Source organism: Castor canadensis, chromosome 7 (genome assembly GCF_047511655.1).
Source record: "Castor canadensis chromosome 7, mCasCan1.hap1v2, whole genome shotgun sequence".
Classification (NCBI taxonomy): Eukaryota; Metazoa; Chordata; class Mammalia; order Rodentia; family Castoridae; genus Castor; species Castor canadensis.
Genome location: NC_133392.1, coordinates 122741495 through 122758020, shown reverse-complemented (window position 1 = coordinate 122758020; position 16526 = coordinate 122741495). Strand labels below are relative to the sequence as shown.

At 35.4% G+C, this 16526-nt stretch overlaps 1 protein-coding gene across 1 annotated transcript in view; it reads left to right on the top strand.

Moving 5' to 3' along the window:
* C7H1orf185 (chromosome 7 C1orf185 homolog) overlaps positions 1 to 16157 on the top strand; it is a 38022-nt gene extending 21865 nt beyond the window's left edge. The window contains exons 4-5 of the mRNA XM_074079611.1: positions 12570 to 12606; positions 13828 to 16157. Of these exons, the coding sequence (XP_073935712.1) occupies positions 12570 to 12606; positions 13828 to 14222 (432 nt within the window). The 3' untranslated portion in view covers positions 14223 to 16157. The remainder of the gene's footprint in view (positions 1 to 12569; positions 12607 to 13827) is intronic.
* The last annotated feature ends 369 nt before the right edge of the window (positions 16158 to 16526 follow it).

The window sequence follows — 16526 nt, the reverse complement described above, 5'->3', positions numbered from 1 at the left end:
TGATGAACCCACATTAAGATATAATCATCCAAACTCCATAGTTTACATTTAAGGTTCACTCTTGATGTTATGTATTCTGTGGGTTTGACAAATATATAATGACATATATCCACCATTCTTGTATCATACACAATAGTTTACTGCCCTAAAAAATCCTCTGTGTATCCTAGATTCATCTTTCCTTACTCTTTGAGCCCTGGCCATAACTGAGTATTTGACTATTTCCATTATTTTTGCCTCCCCTAGAATGTCATACACAGTAAGACCATCACTGAGGAAAGGACACTAATGCTCAGCCTGTGTCTGTATGTACATTGCATACAGTAGGTCTGAGCATCAATGTGTCTGTATGTACATTGCATACAGTAGGTCTGAGCATCAATGTGTATGTATGTACATTGCATACAGTAGGTCTGAGCATCAATGTGTATGTATGTACATTGCATACAGTAGGTCTGAGCATTTATGTGTCTGTATGTACATTGCATACAGTAGGTCTGAGCATTTATGTGTCTGTATGTACATTGATACCATGCATACAGTGGGTCTGAGCATCTGTGGAGTGGACGCATGGAGGCTGCATTACCATCACAAAAATTACTATTATATACATTAATACTGCTCACCAAAAACTAAATCTTATTTCATGTTCTTTATCTTGAATACTGCAGATGCTTTGTTCGTTTTTCCCATAATGCCTCCCAACTTCCACTGAAGACATGCCAACTTTCACCAATCTAAAATTTTTACTTTATCACTTAAATTAAGCACAGTATGCACATCCTTTTTGGCTTGGGAGGATTACCACTTTTACCTTGCTTTGTGGACACAATTGCTTTTGGGGAGGCTGGTTTTCACAAAATTAAGAGCAGGGAAATAGCTCAGCAGACCACAAAATGATTTAAACACCACTGACAATAACTTGGGACTGACAGAGAGCATCTCATTAAATGAGCTGCAGAATGCATGTGTGAGTTTAAGATTCTGTTTTTCAGATTTCTTTTTATTTATTTATTTTTGTCTTCATTTGATCAAAGCTTCACATAATAAATCCATGAATAATGTGGGCTCACTGCAGTTAGGATCATATAGTATGTAGGCTTTTCAGATTAACTTTTTTCACTTAATGATATGCTAGTGAAATGTCTTTTCATGGCTTGATAACCCATTTCTTTTTAGCACTGAACATTCTATTTACATACCACAGTGTATCCATTCACCTATGGAAGGACATCTTGATTGCTTAATGTTTGGGAAATTATTAATAAAGCTGCTATAGCATCTGTGTGGGCTAGGGGGTGTGGTGCAAGTGGTGGAGCACCTGCCTAGATGCCCAAGGCCCTAAGTTCAAACCCTGAACCCAAGTACCACACCCACCTAAAAAAATCTATGTGAAGGTTTTTGTGTAGACAAGTTTTTAACTCATTAGGGAAAAATACCAAAGAACACGATTACTACATCATATTGTGTGTGTAGTTTTATAAGAAACTGCCAAATACTTCTAAAGTGGCTTTATCAGTTTGTACTCCCACCAGCAAAGTGGGAGTTATTGATGCTCACTCCACACCTTGCCACATTTGGTGTTGTCAGTGTTTTCGATATTCACCATTCTAAAAGATGTATAGTAGGATCCTATTTTAAGTTGTGATTGATCCCTAATGATATGTGATACTGAGCATCTTTTCATGTGCTTATTTTCCATCTGTGGATCTTCTTCAATGAGGCATCTATTCAGGTGCTTTGGTTATTTTTAATCAAGTTATTTTCTTTTTTTGGAAGCACTGGGGTTTGAACTTGCTAACCAGGCACTCTTACCACTTGAGCCACTCCACCAGCATTCAAGTTATTTTCTTATTGTTGAATTTTAGGAAGTTTTTGTGTACTTTGGATAATAGCCCTTTATCAGATAATGTCATTTGCAAATATTTTTTTCCCAGTCTGTGGATTTTCTTCTCATTCTCTTGAGATCTCACTGTAGTGTTTTTGGTTTGGTTTGGTTTGTACAGGGTATGCCACCATGCCTGGCATCCATGTAGTTTAATTTCTATTTTTTTGCCAATAAATGAGGTGATTGTCTTTTCTAAAGTTCATTGGCTATTGTTGTTTCCTCCTATGTAAAATACATATTATCTTTTACCTTTTCTTCTAATAGGTTATCTTTTTATTATAAAATTTTGAAAGAGTTGTTTATTTGGAAACCTAATATCTTTTCAGTTATGTTCGTTTTAATACCTTCATCAATTTCCTGGTTTTTTTCCATACTAGCAAAATATTTTCATTATTTTTATAATGATAAAATAATGAAAATAGAGATTTCTTTTTGGTATATACCAGAGTTAAGGGAAGTAGAAGAGTAAGGGTATTAAAAGCATTTTATGTACTATTGATGACCATAAAAAGTTAACAATACCAACTATTTGCCATAAAACTTATAGCTCCTCTAAAACACATATATAAAGGATCATAGTTTTAAAACCTATAAAAGTAAAAAATATACAGTGGGAAGGTCTAATGCTTACTCCATCTTCAGTATAAAATTGTAAACATTTATTTACACAAAGCACATTGTATAACAGAAGTCAGCACCCTTTTCTTCTGAGTCTTGACTCTGGGAAGATGGGGATGTGCACGGAACAGTCATCTCCTCCCTGGGTTTCCTGGATTTTTCTTTGCAATATTTTTACTGTGTGTTTTGATGAACAAAATTTACACTGTATCTACTTGACCTACATCCAATATATGGAACAGCAAAGTCTCAATGATAGCACATCTATTTATAACATGGTTTACTGCATATTTGAATACATTAACCAAATATTTTAAACCCACTGTTGAGACCTACTGCTCAAAAAAAAAGATTCTTCTCAAAATATTTCTGCTATTGACCATGTACCTAGTTACCCAAGAATCCTAAATGGTGATGTACAGATTAAAGTTGTTTTCCTGGACTGCTAACATAACATCCATTCTGTAGTCTATAGATCAAGGAGTAATTTCAATTTTCAAATTTTATTATTTGAGAAATACAGTTGGGCCCCAGGCAAAAAGTTCCTGAGACCTCACCTCTACCAATTAAAAACCTGAGCGTGTGGCAAGTGCCTGTCATCTCTGATATGCAGGAAGTGTAAATGGTAGTTCAGGCTGGCCTGGGCATAAAAAAGTGAGATCCTATTCAAAAAATAACAAAAGAAAAAAGAGATTAGGAATATGTATCAAGTAGTAGAGTGCCTGCCTAATAAGTGTGAGGTCCTGAGTTAAAACCCCAGTACCGCCAAAACCAAAAATAAATTTAAAAAAAAAACAAGGCTATTGTTGCCATAAGTAATGATTTCTCTGATGAATCTGGGCAAAATAAGTAGAAAACCTTCTGAAAAGGACTTACTGTCCACAATGCCATGAAGAACATTCCTGGATCATGAATGGAGCTCAAAATATTAACATTAATAAGAGTTGGGACACATTGATCCAAGCCTTCATGAGTGACTTTGAGGGGTTCAGGACAGGTGGAAGAAATAACTGCAAATGCAGTGCAAATAGCAAGAGAGCTAGACTTACGGGTGGAACCTGAAGATAATGAGATGATTAGTGATGTCATCTCAGGATAAACTTTAATGAGTTATCAAAGAGAGTGTTATGATGGGATTTACTCTGGTGAAGAAGCTGTGGACATATTGTAATGAAACCCCTTTATGCGATTAGTATACACTAATTTTTTAAAAATGGTGTGAACATTGTGGAAATGTCAGCAAAGGATTTAGAATATTACATAAACTTAGTTGACAAAGTAGCTGCAGGGTTTGAGAGGACTGATTCCAATTTTGGAAAAAGTTCCATGTGAGAAAATTCTATCAAACAACATCACATGCTACAGAGAAATCTTTCATGAAAAGAAGAGTTCATTGATGTGGCAGACTTCATTGTCTTTTTTTTTTTTTTGGCAGTGCTGGGGATCTTGTGCATGTTAGGCAAGTACCACTGAGAACTGAGTACCATGTTAGGCAAGCACCATCTCCATGATCAGTCAGTAGACCTCAACATCAGGACAAGATTCACAGCTCACCAGCATATGATATCATCAATATATTTTATTTTAGCCATTCTAAAATATGTGCAGTGATTTTTAATTTGCATTTTCCCTAATGGGTAATGATTTTGCCTATCTTTTCATATTTTTATTTGCTATCTATATACCTTCTTCAATGAAGTGTCTGCTTCAATTTCTTATACATTTTCTAATTTGGTTGCTTTCTTACCATTGAATTTAGAATTCTTTATACATTATAGATACAGCCCTTTGTTAGGTATGTGATTTTTAGGTTTTTTTCCCTCACATTTACAGACTTTTATTTTCATCTGCAACAGAGAATTTTGCAAAACAAAAATTTCAATATTGGCTAAGTCTAATTTATCCAGTTTTCCTTCTTAGATCATGCTTTTGTTATCATGCTCAAGAGCTCTTAGCCTACCATTAGGTCATGAGGATTTGCTTTTTATGTTCTATGTTTTAAAACTTTTATTTTTAGATTTCCTTGTTTTATATATAATACATATGTAGTATGTATATTATATATAATAGCTTTATTTTATACAATTCACATACTGACATTATTTGAATGTGGCTTGTCCCCCAAAGCTCCATTTAGTGTGTCAGTGTTGAGGTGGCAGAATCTTTAAAAGGTGGGCCGAATAGAAGGCGATTAGGTCATGGGAGCTCCACCCTCCTTAAAGGGTAAATGGTGTCTGAAGAGAGTGGGCTGGGCTCACGGAAATAGATTAGTTCCCGGGAGAGAGCATTTTTATAAAAGAATGAGCCCAGCCCCGCCCTGGCCTCTTGCTGGCACAGGGACCCTTTCTGCATGTATGGCTCCCTTTCCATTTCTCCACTACTGTGATACAACCTTATGGTAGCACTATGCTGTTTGGATTTTTCAGCCACCAGAATCATGAGCCAAGTAAATCTCTTCATGAAAAGTACCTAGGCACATGTATTTTGTTTTATAACTATACAATTTGCCATTTAAAATATATAAAGTTGCCAAGGATGCTGGCTCAAGCATGTAATCATAGCCTTTTGGGAAGCAGACATCAGGAGAATCATGGTTTGAGGACAGTCTGGGCAAAATTTTATGAGACCCCCATCTCAACTAGTAGTTTGGTACAGTAGTACACACCTGTCATCCCAGCTTTACAGGGAAGGAATAGGAGGATGGTGGTCCAAATTGACTTGAGTTCTGACCCCAGTCCTACCAAAAAAAAAAATCTGTTAGGGGTGTTTGTGTGTATTTCTGGAGTGGCTATCTGTTCTGTTGATTTGTGTCTATCCCTCTGTCAATACCACACTGTAATTACATGGTAAGTCTAAAAGTCAAATAAAATGATTCCTTCAATTTTACTCTTTCTCAATATTATCTTTAATATTTCTTGTTCCTTTGCCAGTCCACATAAATTTTGAGATAAGTTTACCTGTAGGAACAAAGAAAAGCTTCTTGGATTTTGACATAAATCACATTTAGTTTATAGGTTAATTTAGAGACCTTTGCCAGCAGTACAATGACTGCTGTTTATATTGAACTGTGTTTTGTAACCTTGATAAATATGTCACTTCTGGCAGTTCTTTTGTGGACTCTAAGGACTTTTCTTCATACACAATCGTATCATTTATGAAAAAAAATCAGTTTTTATTCCTTTCTGATCTTCATCCTTTTATTTTCTCATCTTATTACATTGGCTAGAACCTCCAGCACAATAATGAATAAATATGATAAAAACACATGTATCCCTGTTTTTTTCTTGATCTTAGAGAAAGCACATTTAGTTTTTCACATTAAAACAGGAAGTTAGCATTACAGTTTTTGTAGATGGATATTGTCAGGTTGAAGAAGTTCCTTTCTATTCTTAACTTTTTTGTTTGGTTGTTTTTAAATCACAACAGTGTATGGAATTCCGTGAAGTGCTTTTGTGCATCTGTTGAAATGTTTGTGTTGATTTTCACTTTTATTTTTAAATGTTAATTATATTGAATTTCAAAAGTTAAACAGCCTGCATTTCTGGCATAAACCCTACTGGATTTGATTTTCCTTTTGCAACTATGTTCCTATGGGATATTGTTCTATAATTTCCTTTTATAATACCTTTATTAGATTTTTACATCACAATTATTCAAGTCACAAAATGTTTGGAAAGTGTTCTCTGCATTTCTACTTTTCCCAAAAAATTTAAATATATTTTATTTTTAATCGACAATAGCAATAGTGCATATTTATAGGGGACACTGTGACATTTCAATATATGTGTTCAATGTGTACGATGAGCCTATTGCATGTCTGTCATATTAGACACTTGTGATTTCTTTGTGTTGGGAACATTCAAAATCATCATACTATCGATTTTAAAAATTCAATTAATTATTGTCAACCATAGTTGTCCTAGTGTGCTATAAACATTAGAAGTTTTTCTTCCACTGGGAATGTTGACACACCTGTAATCCTAGCACCAAAGAGGCTGAGACAGGAGGATCACAACTTCAAGACAAGCCTGGGCTACATAATGAGTTCCGGGCCAGCCTAAGCTACCTGTGAGACCTGTCTCAAAAGAACAACAAAAAAAGTTATTCTTCCTATCTAATTGCACCTCTGAACCCCTTAACCATCTTCTTTCCATAACACCCTCCTCCCACACCCTTCCCAGGCTCTGGAAATCAACTGTTCTATGCTCTACTTCTTTGAGAAGTTCCATGCTCAAGTGAAACATATGGCATTTGTATTCCTGTGCCTAACTTATTTCATTTAACATAATGTCCTTCAGTTTCATTCACATTGCTGAAAATGGTAGAAATTCATTTTTATGGCTGAAGAATGTTGTAATGTTCCATTTTGTGTGTGTGTGTATTATACCATGTATCACATTTTATTTACCCATTCATCCATTGATGGGCACTTACGTTGATTCAATGTTTTGGCTATTGTGACTACAGCTGCAATAAATATACGAGTGCAGATATCTCTTTGACTTCAATTCCTTTAATTCCATTTCTTTGAATATATATACCCAGTGGTGGAACTGATGGATCAAATGATTAGTTTTACTTCTAGCTTTTTAAGGAACCACCATATTGTTTTTCATAATGGCTGTACTAATTTGCTTTCCCACTAACAGTATGAGAGTCCTCATTTCTCTGGATCCTCACCAGCATTTGTGTGTGTGTATCCTTTTTATATTAACCATTATTAAACTGGTATGAAATATTTCACGATGGTTTTGATTTACATTTTCTAAATGTAAAATCACTTCATCTGCAAACAGATAATTTGACTTCCTCCTTTTCTTCTTGTATATCCTTTATTTGATTTATTAGTTATGTTGAGAATTTTTTCAAATGCTTGTTGACTATATATGTGTGTGTGTGTGTGTACATATATACACACACATTTATACATACATACATATGTGTGTGTGTGTGTGTGTGTGTGTGTGTGTGTCTGTGTGCACTTGCCGTTTTTAGTCAAATTACTTGGAGGGATTGCTATTGAGTTTTTGAGTTTCTTTTCTATTCTGGAAATTAACCCCAATCAGATTAACAGTTTGCAAATATTTTCTTCCATTCTGTAGGTTGTCTGTTGATTGTTTCCTTTTCTGTAAGAAACTTTTTAGTTTAATATAATCCCATTTGTCAATTTTTGGATTTTGTTGCCTATACATTTGAGGTCATATCCAATAAATCTTTGACCAGACTAATGTCCTGAAGCATTGTCTCTAGTAGTTTGAGGTCTTAATTTTAAATGTTTGATCCATTTTGAGTTATTTTTTTTACATGGTGAGAATTTCTTCTACAAAGAGATAACCAATTTTTCCAGCACAATTTATTGAAGAGATTGTCATTTCTCCAATGTAGGTTCTTGTTGCCTTTGTCAAAAATCAATTGGCTGAAAATACATGGACTTGTTTTGAGGCTCTCTATTGGCATCTAATTGTCTATATATCTGTTTTTATGCCAGTACCATGTGGTGTGGGTTACTATCACTTTGAGAATGTTTGGAAGTCAGGTATTGTAATGCCTCCAGTTTTATTCTTTCTACTCAGGAGTACTTTGCTACTCAGAATCCTTTAAGGTCCCATTCAGATTTTAGGGGTGTTTTCTTCTGTTTCTGTGAAGAATGTCACTGGATAATAATTGCATTCAATTCATGAGGATTATTGGTCTATAGTTTTTCTTTATTGTGTCCTTATCCAGTTTTGGTATCAGAGTAGTGTTAGACTCATAAAATGAGATGGGAAGTTGTCTTTCCCTTTTTAGAATTTGATTTAATTGAATTTGATTTAATATCATTTAAGAATTAATATTAGTTGCATATTATTTTCCTTAATACTTCAGTGCCTATCCTAAGGATGAAGATATACTCTTAAGTTACTACACTATAGTTTTCAAATTAAAAATTGATACAATATTTTCATATAATCTGCAACCATATTTCATTTTTTCTGTTATTATAATAATGTTTTTTATATTATTCCTTTATATAGTTTTCTTTCCTTTAGTACAGGATCAAGTCCAGATTCACATTTGATTTAATTGTTTCCTCTCTTCAGTCTTTTAAATCTGGGACAGTTCCTTAACCATTCTTCTTTTTTCATGATACTGGCCTTTTGATTTTTTTTTTTTTTTTTAGAATACAAGTCAATTTATCTCATGAATAATAGGTTGCTCCTCACTTTGGTTTTTCCTTGTGACCAAATTCAGTTTATTACATCAACAAGCATACCATGTTTATCCTTAATTAATTATTTTAGTCTGATCACATAATCAAGATAGTGTTGGGTTTGCCCTGCCGTGTTATTCCTGTATTTACTCTCGTAATTAATAAGCAGGCTGTTTGGAGATACTCTGAAACCATGCAAATAACATTGCAAGTTTTACCTTTTAGCTATTATTCTTGCCAGAGCCAATTTTTACTAATCTATAGCGAAATGATGATTTCCACATCTACCACTCACATCCACAAATGTCATTTCACGTTCTACTGTAAGGAAGAGGATCTCCCTTTTCCCTTGTTTATTGTACCTATGGACTCACAGATTTCTACTTTATTCAGCACATTATAATCCATTACTGTCATTATTTTGATTCTCAAATTTTCCCAAATTTAATCAGTAGATACTCACTTTTTTAAGATTATTCCTCTGAGTCAGGTGCCTGTGGCTCATACCTGTAATCCTGGCTACTTGGGAGGCTGAGGCCAGGAGGGTTGTGGTAGAAGCCAGCCCTGGCCAAAAAAAAAAAGTTAGCAAGACACCATCTCAGCATGTACCAGCTGGGGCAGTGGTACATGCCTATCATCCCAGGAACAGTGTGAAACTTAAAATAGGAAGATCATGGTCCAGGCCAACCTAGACAAAAACTGAGACCCTATCTACAAAGTGGTAGAGCACCTGCCTAGCAAAGCCCCAAGTTCAAACTTCAGTACTGCCAAAAAATTTTTTTCCCACAATTCTTCAGTTCTTACTGATACATAGCATCATTTTTAAACTATTATACTAATATCTATGTATCATAATGCATATAACTATTTCCTTATTCTTGGAAGTTTTAATTCTAAGTTTTAAAAATGCTAAACTTGTTGGATGAACATTCTGGTAACTCAGTATTGACACAGAACCCAAAATTATTTACTTTGCATCATATATCTGTAAAAGTGAATTTATTAAATTTCTGCCTATTTATTCATTACAGTATATAAGAGTGCCCATGTTAGCCAGGCACCCTTGGCTCATGCCTGTAATCCTAGCTACTTAGGAGGCTGAAATCAGGAGGATTATCATTCAAGGCCAGCCCAGGCAAATAGTTCACAAGACCCCATCTCCAAAATAACTAGAGCAAAATGGACTGGAGGAATGACTCAAGAAGTAGAACACCTGCTTTGCAAGCATAAAACCCTCAGTTCAACCCATCCCACCAAAAAAAAAAAAAAGTGCTGTTTTGTCATTCCCTTAGCTAAGGTACAATTATAATCAGTCTAGAGCCAAATTCTGGTTCCCAGACCAGAAACATCATGTAGGGAAGCCTGTTAAAAATGCAGAATCTCAGACCCCATCCCAAAAGTACTGAGTGAGAATCTGCATTTTAACATACTCCCAAGGTAATTCAAAGATACATTAAAACCTGAGAAGTAATATTCTAAGGTAATTTATATAGGAGTTACAAAATAAATTGGTCCTAAATCCAAGCAAGGTAAATTCAGGAAGCCATACTGGCATTTATTAATAAAAGGTGAAAGTGACAGAATGCTCATATGTTGGAATGCATGCATGCTTATGAAATAAGACCGTTTGTGTGGCAGGACAATGTAGATCAGCACATAGTATCAACATTTTTTCTCCATTATCATCATTTTCACTTTCTAGGTCCCAAACAGCCCATGTACCTGACCATTGTTTATTGAGTGGTCTAAGGAAAACTGGAATTAATCTCTTGCATACTCCCAAGCCCCCTCTCTCAGAAAATCTGTCTCAGTAGGGTCTGATAGCATGGCCTTGAACCAGCACTTTAACAAGCACACCAGGTGATTCTGATACTCTCAAGTTTGAGAACCACTGCACTTCCCAGAATACACGTGGAATGCATTCTTAAAGCAATCTTTTATTTACTTTAACAGAATATTTCCATTTTTATGAAGGCCTTCAGCCAGAATTCACTCTTGTTGCAGTCAGTCAGTTAGTTAAATTAGTAAGTCTAGGGATTCTAATTAGACTTTTTAGCCCTCTCTAGTTCTGACTAAGTTAGGATGAAAAAGTAATTTTGTTTGAACCACTTTTCACACTTTTATTCCTTTCTCAGTGCAATCCAAATTCTTTTTTTTTTAATTTTTGTTTTTTTATTATTCATATGTTCATACAATGCTTGGGTCATTTCTCCCCCCTGCCCCCCACCCCCTCCCTTACCACCCACTCCACCCCCTTCTTCTGCCCCCCACCCCCTCGATACCCAGCAGAAACTATTTTGCTCTTATCTTTAATTTTGTTGAAGAGAGAGTATAAGCAATAACAGGAAGGAACAAGGGTTTTTGCTAGTTGAGATAAGGATAGCTACACAGGGAATTGACTCACATTAATTGCCTGTGCATGTGTGTTATCTTCTATGTTAATTCTTCTTGATCTAATCTTTTCTCTAGTTCCTGGTCCCCTTTTCCTATTGGCCTCAGTTGCTTTTAAGGTATCTGCTTTAGTTTCTCTGCGTTGAGGGCAGCAAATGCTAGCTAATTTTTTAGGTGTCTTACCTATCCTCACCCCTCCCTTGTGTGCTCTCGCTTTTATCATGTGCTCAAAGTCCAATCCCATTGTTGTGTTTGCCCTTGATCTAATGTCCACATATGAGGGAGAACATACGATTTTTGGTCTTTTGGGCCAGGCTAACCTCACTCAGAATGATGTTCTCCAATTCCATCCATTTACCAGCAAATGATAACATTTCGTTCTTCTTCATGGCTGCATAAAATTCCATTGTGTATGGATACCACATTTTCTTAATCCATTCGTCAGTGGTGGGGCATCTTGGCTGTTTCCATAACTTGGCTATTGTGAATAGTGCTGCAGTAAACATGGATGTGCAGGTGCCTCTGGAGTAACCTGTGTCACGGTCTTTTGGGTATATCCCCAAGAGTGGTATTGCTGGATCAAATGGTAGATCGATGTCTAGCTTTTTAAGTAGCCTCCAAATTTTTTTCCAGAGTGGTTGTACTAGTCTACATTCCCACCAACAGTGTAAGAGGGTTCCTTTTTCCCCGCATCCTCGCCAACACCTGATGTTAGTGGTGTTGCTAATGATGGCTGTTCTAACAGAGGTGAGGTGGAATCTTAGCGTGGTTTTAATTTGCATTTCCTTTAGTACAATCCAAATTCTTTTCAAATGACAGTAAACAGTTTTTTGGTTTGCCAGGCAGGTGCTTTACCACTTGAACTACTCTGCCAGCCCAACAGCTGTTCTTTTCTGTCAGTCTATTTTGGTAAAAGAAAGTCATATTGCATGCAAGGCTGGGGGATGGCTCAAGTGGTAGAGTGCTTGCCTAGCAAGCATGAGGCCCTGAGTTCAAACACCAGTACTGCCAAAGGAAAAAAAAAGTCATATTTCAGAAAAAAAAATTTTTCTGTCAAAAATTTGCAACGTTGCTAGGTGCAGTGGCTCATGTCTATAATCCTAGCTACTTGGGAGGCAGAAATTGGGAGGATCACAGTTTGAGACCAGTCAGGGCAAAACTTAGCAAGACCCCCACCTCAACCAATAAGTTGGGTGGCATGTGGCTGTCATCCCAGTTACACAAAAAGCATGGATAGGCTTACCTGCCTGGGCATAAAAGCAAGAACCTATTTGAAAAATGACTAAAGGCAAAAAGGGCTGAGGGTGTGACTCAAGTAGTAGAACTCCTGCTCAGTAAGTGCAAGGTCCTGAGCTCAAACCCCAATATTGTCAAAAAAATTATAATGTTACCATTGACTGCTTTTACATAAATTATAGATAAAAAATATTACAAGAATTATATAAACTATTTCATCTTAAATATAAATAACTTTTTATATAGGAGGAACAAAGAAAAAAGGAAGCAGCACATATGAAAGGTACTTATTCTCAACAATTTGTTAGAAGTCTTAAAGTATAGCAATTCGCATCTTAAAGAATCAAGAGGCTATCCTAAATGTTATTTAAGTACTTTAAATGCCAAGAAAATTCAAGAGAAATGTTAATTTATTAGCATGTGAATCAGCATATAATTTTTAAAACTTGCAATGCCATATCTTAAAATGTGAAAATTTAATTTTTGTCTGCTATTTGAACCCAAAGGTGTCATAGTAAATGTCATATAGTAATGCTGGATAGCCAAAATGAATGGGGCAGGGCAGGGAGGGGGAACAAAAGCAAAAAACATGAGGTTCTTATAACCCTGTAGATACTGTATGTTATATTTTAGTATCTCAAAACATACTTTTAGAAATGCTGAATATAAAATAAAGTATTTTAAACTTTAAAAATTAATGCATAAAATATCAAAAAGTTAGCATGTAGGTATTTTAGGAATTATGTGATATTTTCTCTTTAATATCTAATATGCAGTCTAAATAATGTATATAATAAGCATGAGACTTAGAGTGTATAGATTGAAAGACATTTTGTATCTGATTTGTTGTTCATTGTTGTTGTCACTGTTTTACTGGGGTTTGAACTCAGGACCTTGTGCTTACCGTGTAGGTACTCTACCACTTAAGCCACACCTCCAGTCCTGTATCTGATCTGTGATGGGTCATTTACCTACTTTTCAGTTTCCTACTTTGTGAAGTGGTGCTAATAACTACCTTGCAGAATTATTGAGCAGATAAGTGAGCTATGAAAATATGTTAATGCTTTGCAAATTGGAAGACTCTACAGAAATGTATGTTACAATTACTGTGGACCAAATATTTTGTAATCTGCTCAAGGAAGTTTATATATTTTAAATAAGGCAATATTTAGCTATACTTACATAGCTATATTAAGAAACTGTCTGTTCTTTTAATTTTAAGGGACTTTACTGAACTGAGGTTTCTAGCCTACAATCTGTTTTCTGTCAAAGCAGGTTGATTTTATTTAGAATAGACTTTTCTGTGCTGGATTATCATGAAAGTGTTATAATTATGTATTTAACATTGTTCAGATGATGATAGCAACTCAGAATTTTCCCTTATGGCATTATCCTATCCATAATACTTCTAAAAGAGTCTGAATTTTAAAAAGAAACATTGTTCTTATAATTAAGATTTGACTCATCAATATGTAATATTCATAATAAATCTAATTTTTTGCAGCAATTAAAGATCACTCTAAAGATGAATTCCACCTTGCATCAAAAAATGTCATCTGTGACCCCTCAGAGACTAGCTCAGCAACAAACGGCAGCAGCATTACATTGAGCTTATCAACATTACCATCTGACTCTTATTATAGCCAAAGTATAGAAGCAGCTGATGAGTGGTTTTCTGATGACTCTCTAGCAAAAAAGAATTCTCCAAAGTCAATTCTCGGGGAACCTCTAATGGAAAAAGTATTTTCATACTTGTCAACCATTTCATTAGATGAATGTACTGAAAATGTAATGAATATGACACTTTATGATGATCAAAAAAATGACAGCGTTAAGGAAATATTTTCACGAAGAAACAGAGAGGTTGAAATACAAAACCTTCAAAATAATACTGAATGATTTTTTCTTTTGAAATCTTGTATACACTGAAATATCAGGTAAAGTTAAAACTGAATTACCAACTTCTGAGTCTCTTAACATGCTAATATTGCTTATGGTCCTACTGCCCTGCTGAGCCTTACTTCTAGAAACAAAATTATGGGAAGAACTATTGTAGTATCATAGCATTAAGCTTAACTCCTTGTATATCATCAAATAAATAAAGGGGAATGTATTTTCAACATACAGGAAAAATACTGTAAACATGAATATAGTTTTCAATAAAACATCCACAGTATTTCCTTATATTTTGGATATTTTCTATTTTATTTTATTTACTTATTTATTCAGCAGTACTTGGGGTTGAACTCAGGTCCTTATGCTTACTAGGCAAGCGCTCTATCACTAGTGCCTCACCTCTGGACCTTTCAATGTTATTTCAGTGTGAATAGGGTGAGTAAGTAAGGTGAATAGGGTGAGTACCTCTATTGACTTTTATAAATTTAAAATGCATAAATCACCTATCTTTCAAATCTTATCGTGTCTAGCTTTTAGTAAGCAATAAACATTTTCTTTTATAGGGGAGCCCAGAACACTGAAGAATCCAAAAAATAATTTTCTTTCTCCTTTCTTGTATTTATTTCTCAGAATGGTCTGCCAACCCTCACCCTATTATTATTAAACTGTTTCAGAAGCACCTGATTCAAGTCAGAGTTCCTGTCAAGTCTGAGAGACCGTTGGTCAAGTTTTTATTTATAGTTCTAGGGATTTTTGACACATACCATGTAATCTTTTCTGTTTTCCTTTTTCCTACACACTCTCTATGTGATTAATCCCATTTTTCTTTCTCAGGGAAAAAGATTAACAAAGCATAATATTACCTTTTGTGTTTAATGTCTCATACCAAGACCTGTTCATACTTTCCCAAGAAGATAAATTATACTTACTACAACAAATGCAAAGAATTTGTCTCAAACAGGACAATAACATTATCCAGGCCTATCATTTCTGACCCAGGAAATACCTGGGCCATTTCCACAGTGTGCTATGGGTTCTGAGCACATCTCTTCTATCCGCCCTTAAATCTAAGTTAGCTATGTCTGCTCCACTTCTGTAAGAAACACTAAAAATAAAAATTTTCATCTGGCCTCCATCTCTTGGCGTCCTGAAACTATTGTCTTGTGCATATCCCAGAGAAGGAGGTTGTCACTAATTTTGGCAAAGTCCTAAGACTTACCTAGGAATTTGGAGCTGGAGATGAGAGATTCTAGCGTTGGTCTGATTGGTCCCTGGAATTGATGAACTATAAACAGGGGAGCCATGGGTTGCCATGTCTTACCATGTAGTTTAGGAAGAAAAAGCAGCAAATCCACAGTGAGAGAGCAATGAAGCATATGATTTCTGGCTAACAGTGCTCCCTCCTCTCATTCCAAACTTTCTTGAAGAATGGATATCATCCTTGCCCTTGGCTTAGTAAAGTATCTTTGTATTCTAATTATACACTCCTGCTTTTGCTTAAGCCAGCAAGATTTGATTTCAATTACTGGCCACCATGTTTGCTGGATTTAATTGTCATTTTTGGCTTTGTTAAGGTACCCTTGTAATTTTGTAATACTTTTTAGGCTGGCGATAGTGGCTTATGCCTATAATCCTAGCTATTTGGGAGACTGAGATCAAGAGGATCACAGTTTGAGGTCAGCCCAGGCAAATAGTTCACAAGACCCCATCTCCAAAATCACCAAAACAAAAAGGATTGGAGGTGTGGCTCAAGTGGTAGAGTACCTGCTTTGCAAGCACAAAGCCCTGAGTTCAGACTCCAGTCCCACCAAAATAAATAATTTCTCCTTTTTGCATAAACTAGAGTTTTGTTTCTGTTACTGCAATCAAAGCATCCTAAGCAATTCATATGTATACTACAAATGAGAAAGATATTTGTACATGTAAAGTCATTATTATACTATACTGATAAAATAAAGTCCTTAAAACCTAACACATTCAATTGTGTATTAAAACAATACTTGAAAATCCCAATGAACAGTACTTATACCAGCCTAAATTACAGCAGTTAAAAATGTTCTGATTTTCAAGGACAGTGAAAGGTCTGAGATTTCACCTGAAAATACAGGCTCCAAAGTTAGCCTCCATGTCTCTTGGGTTAGACACAAAGAATAGTTATTACTTATCGCAATAGCAATAGCCAAACTATCATCATTTTTACATTTCCTGAGCCCCAGTTCTCACAGAATGATGTGAAGAAGGCCAAATAATGTCTACACAACATTATAGGAAAGAATTTAGGAGACCAAACGTTTTATAATGGGCAAT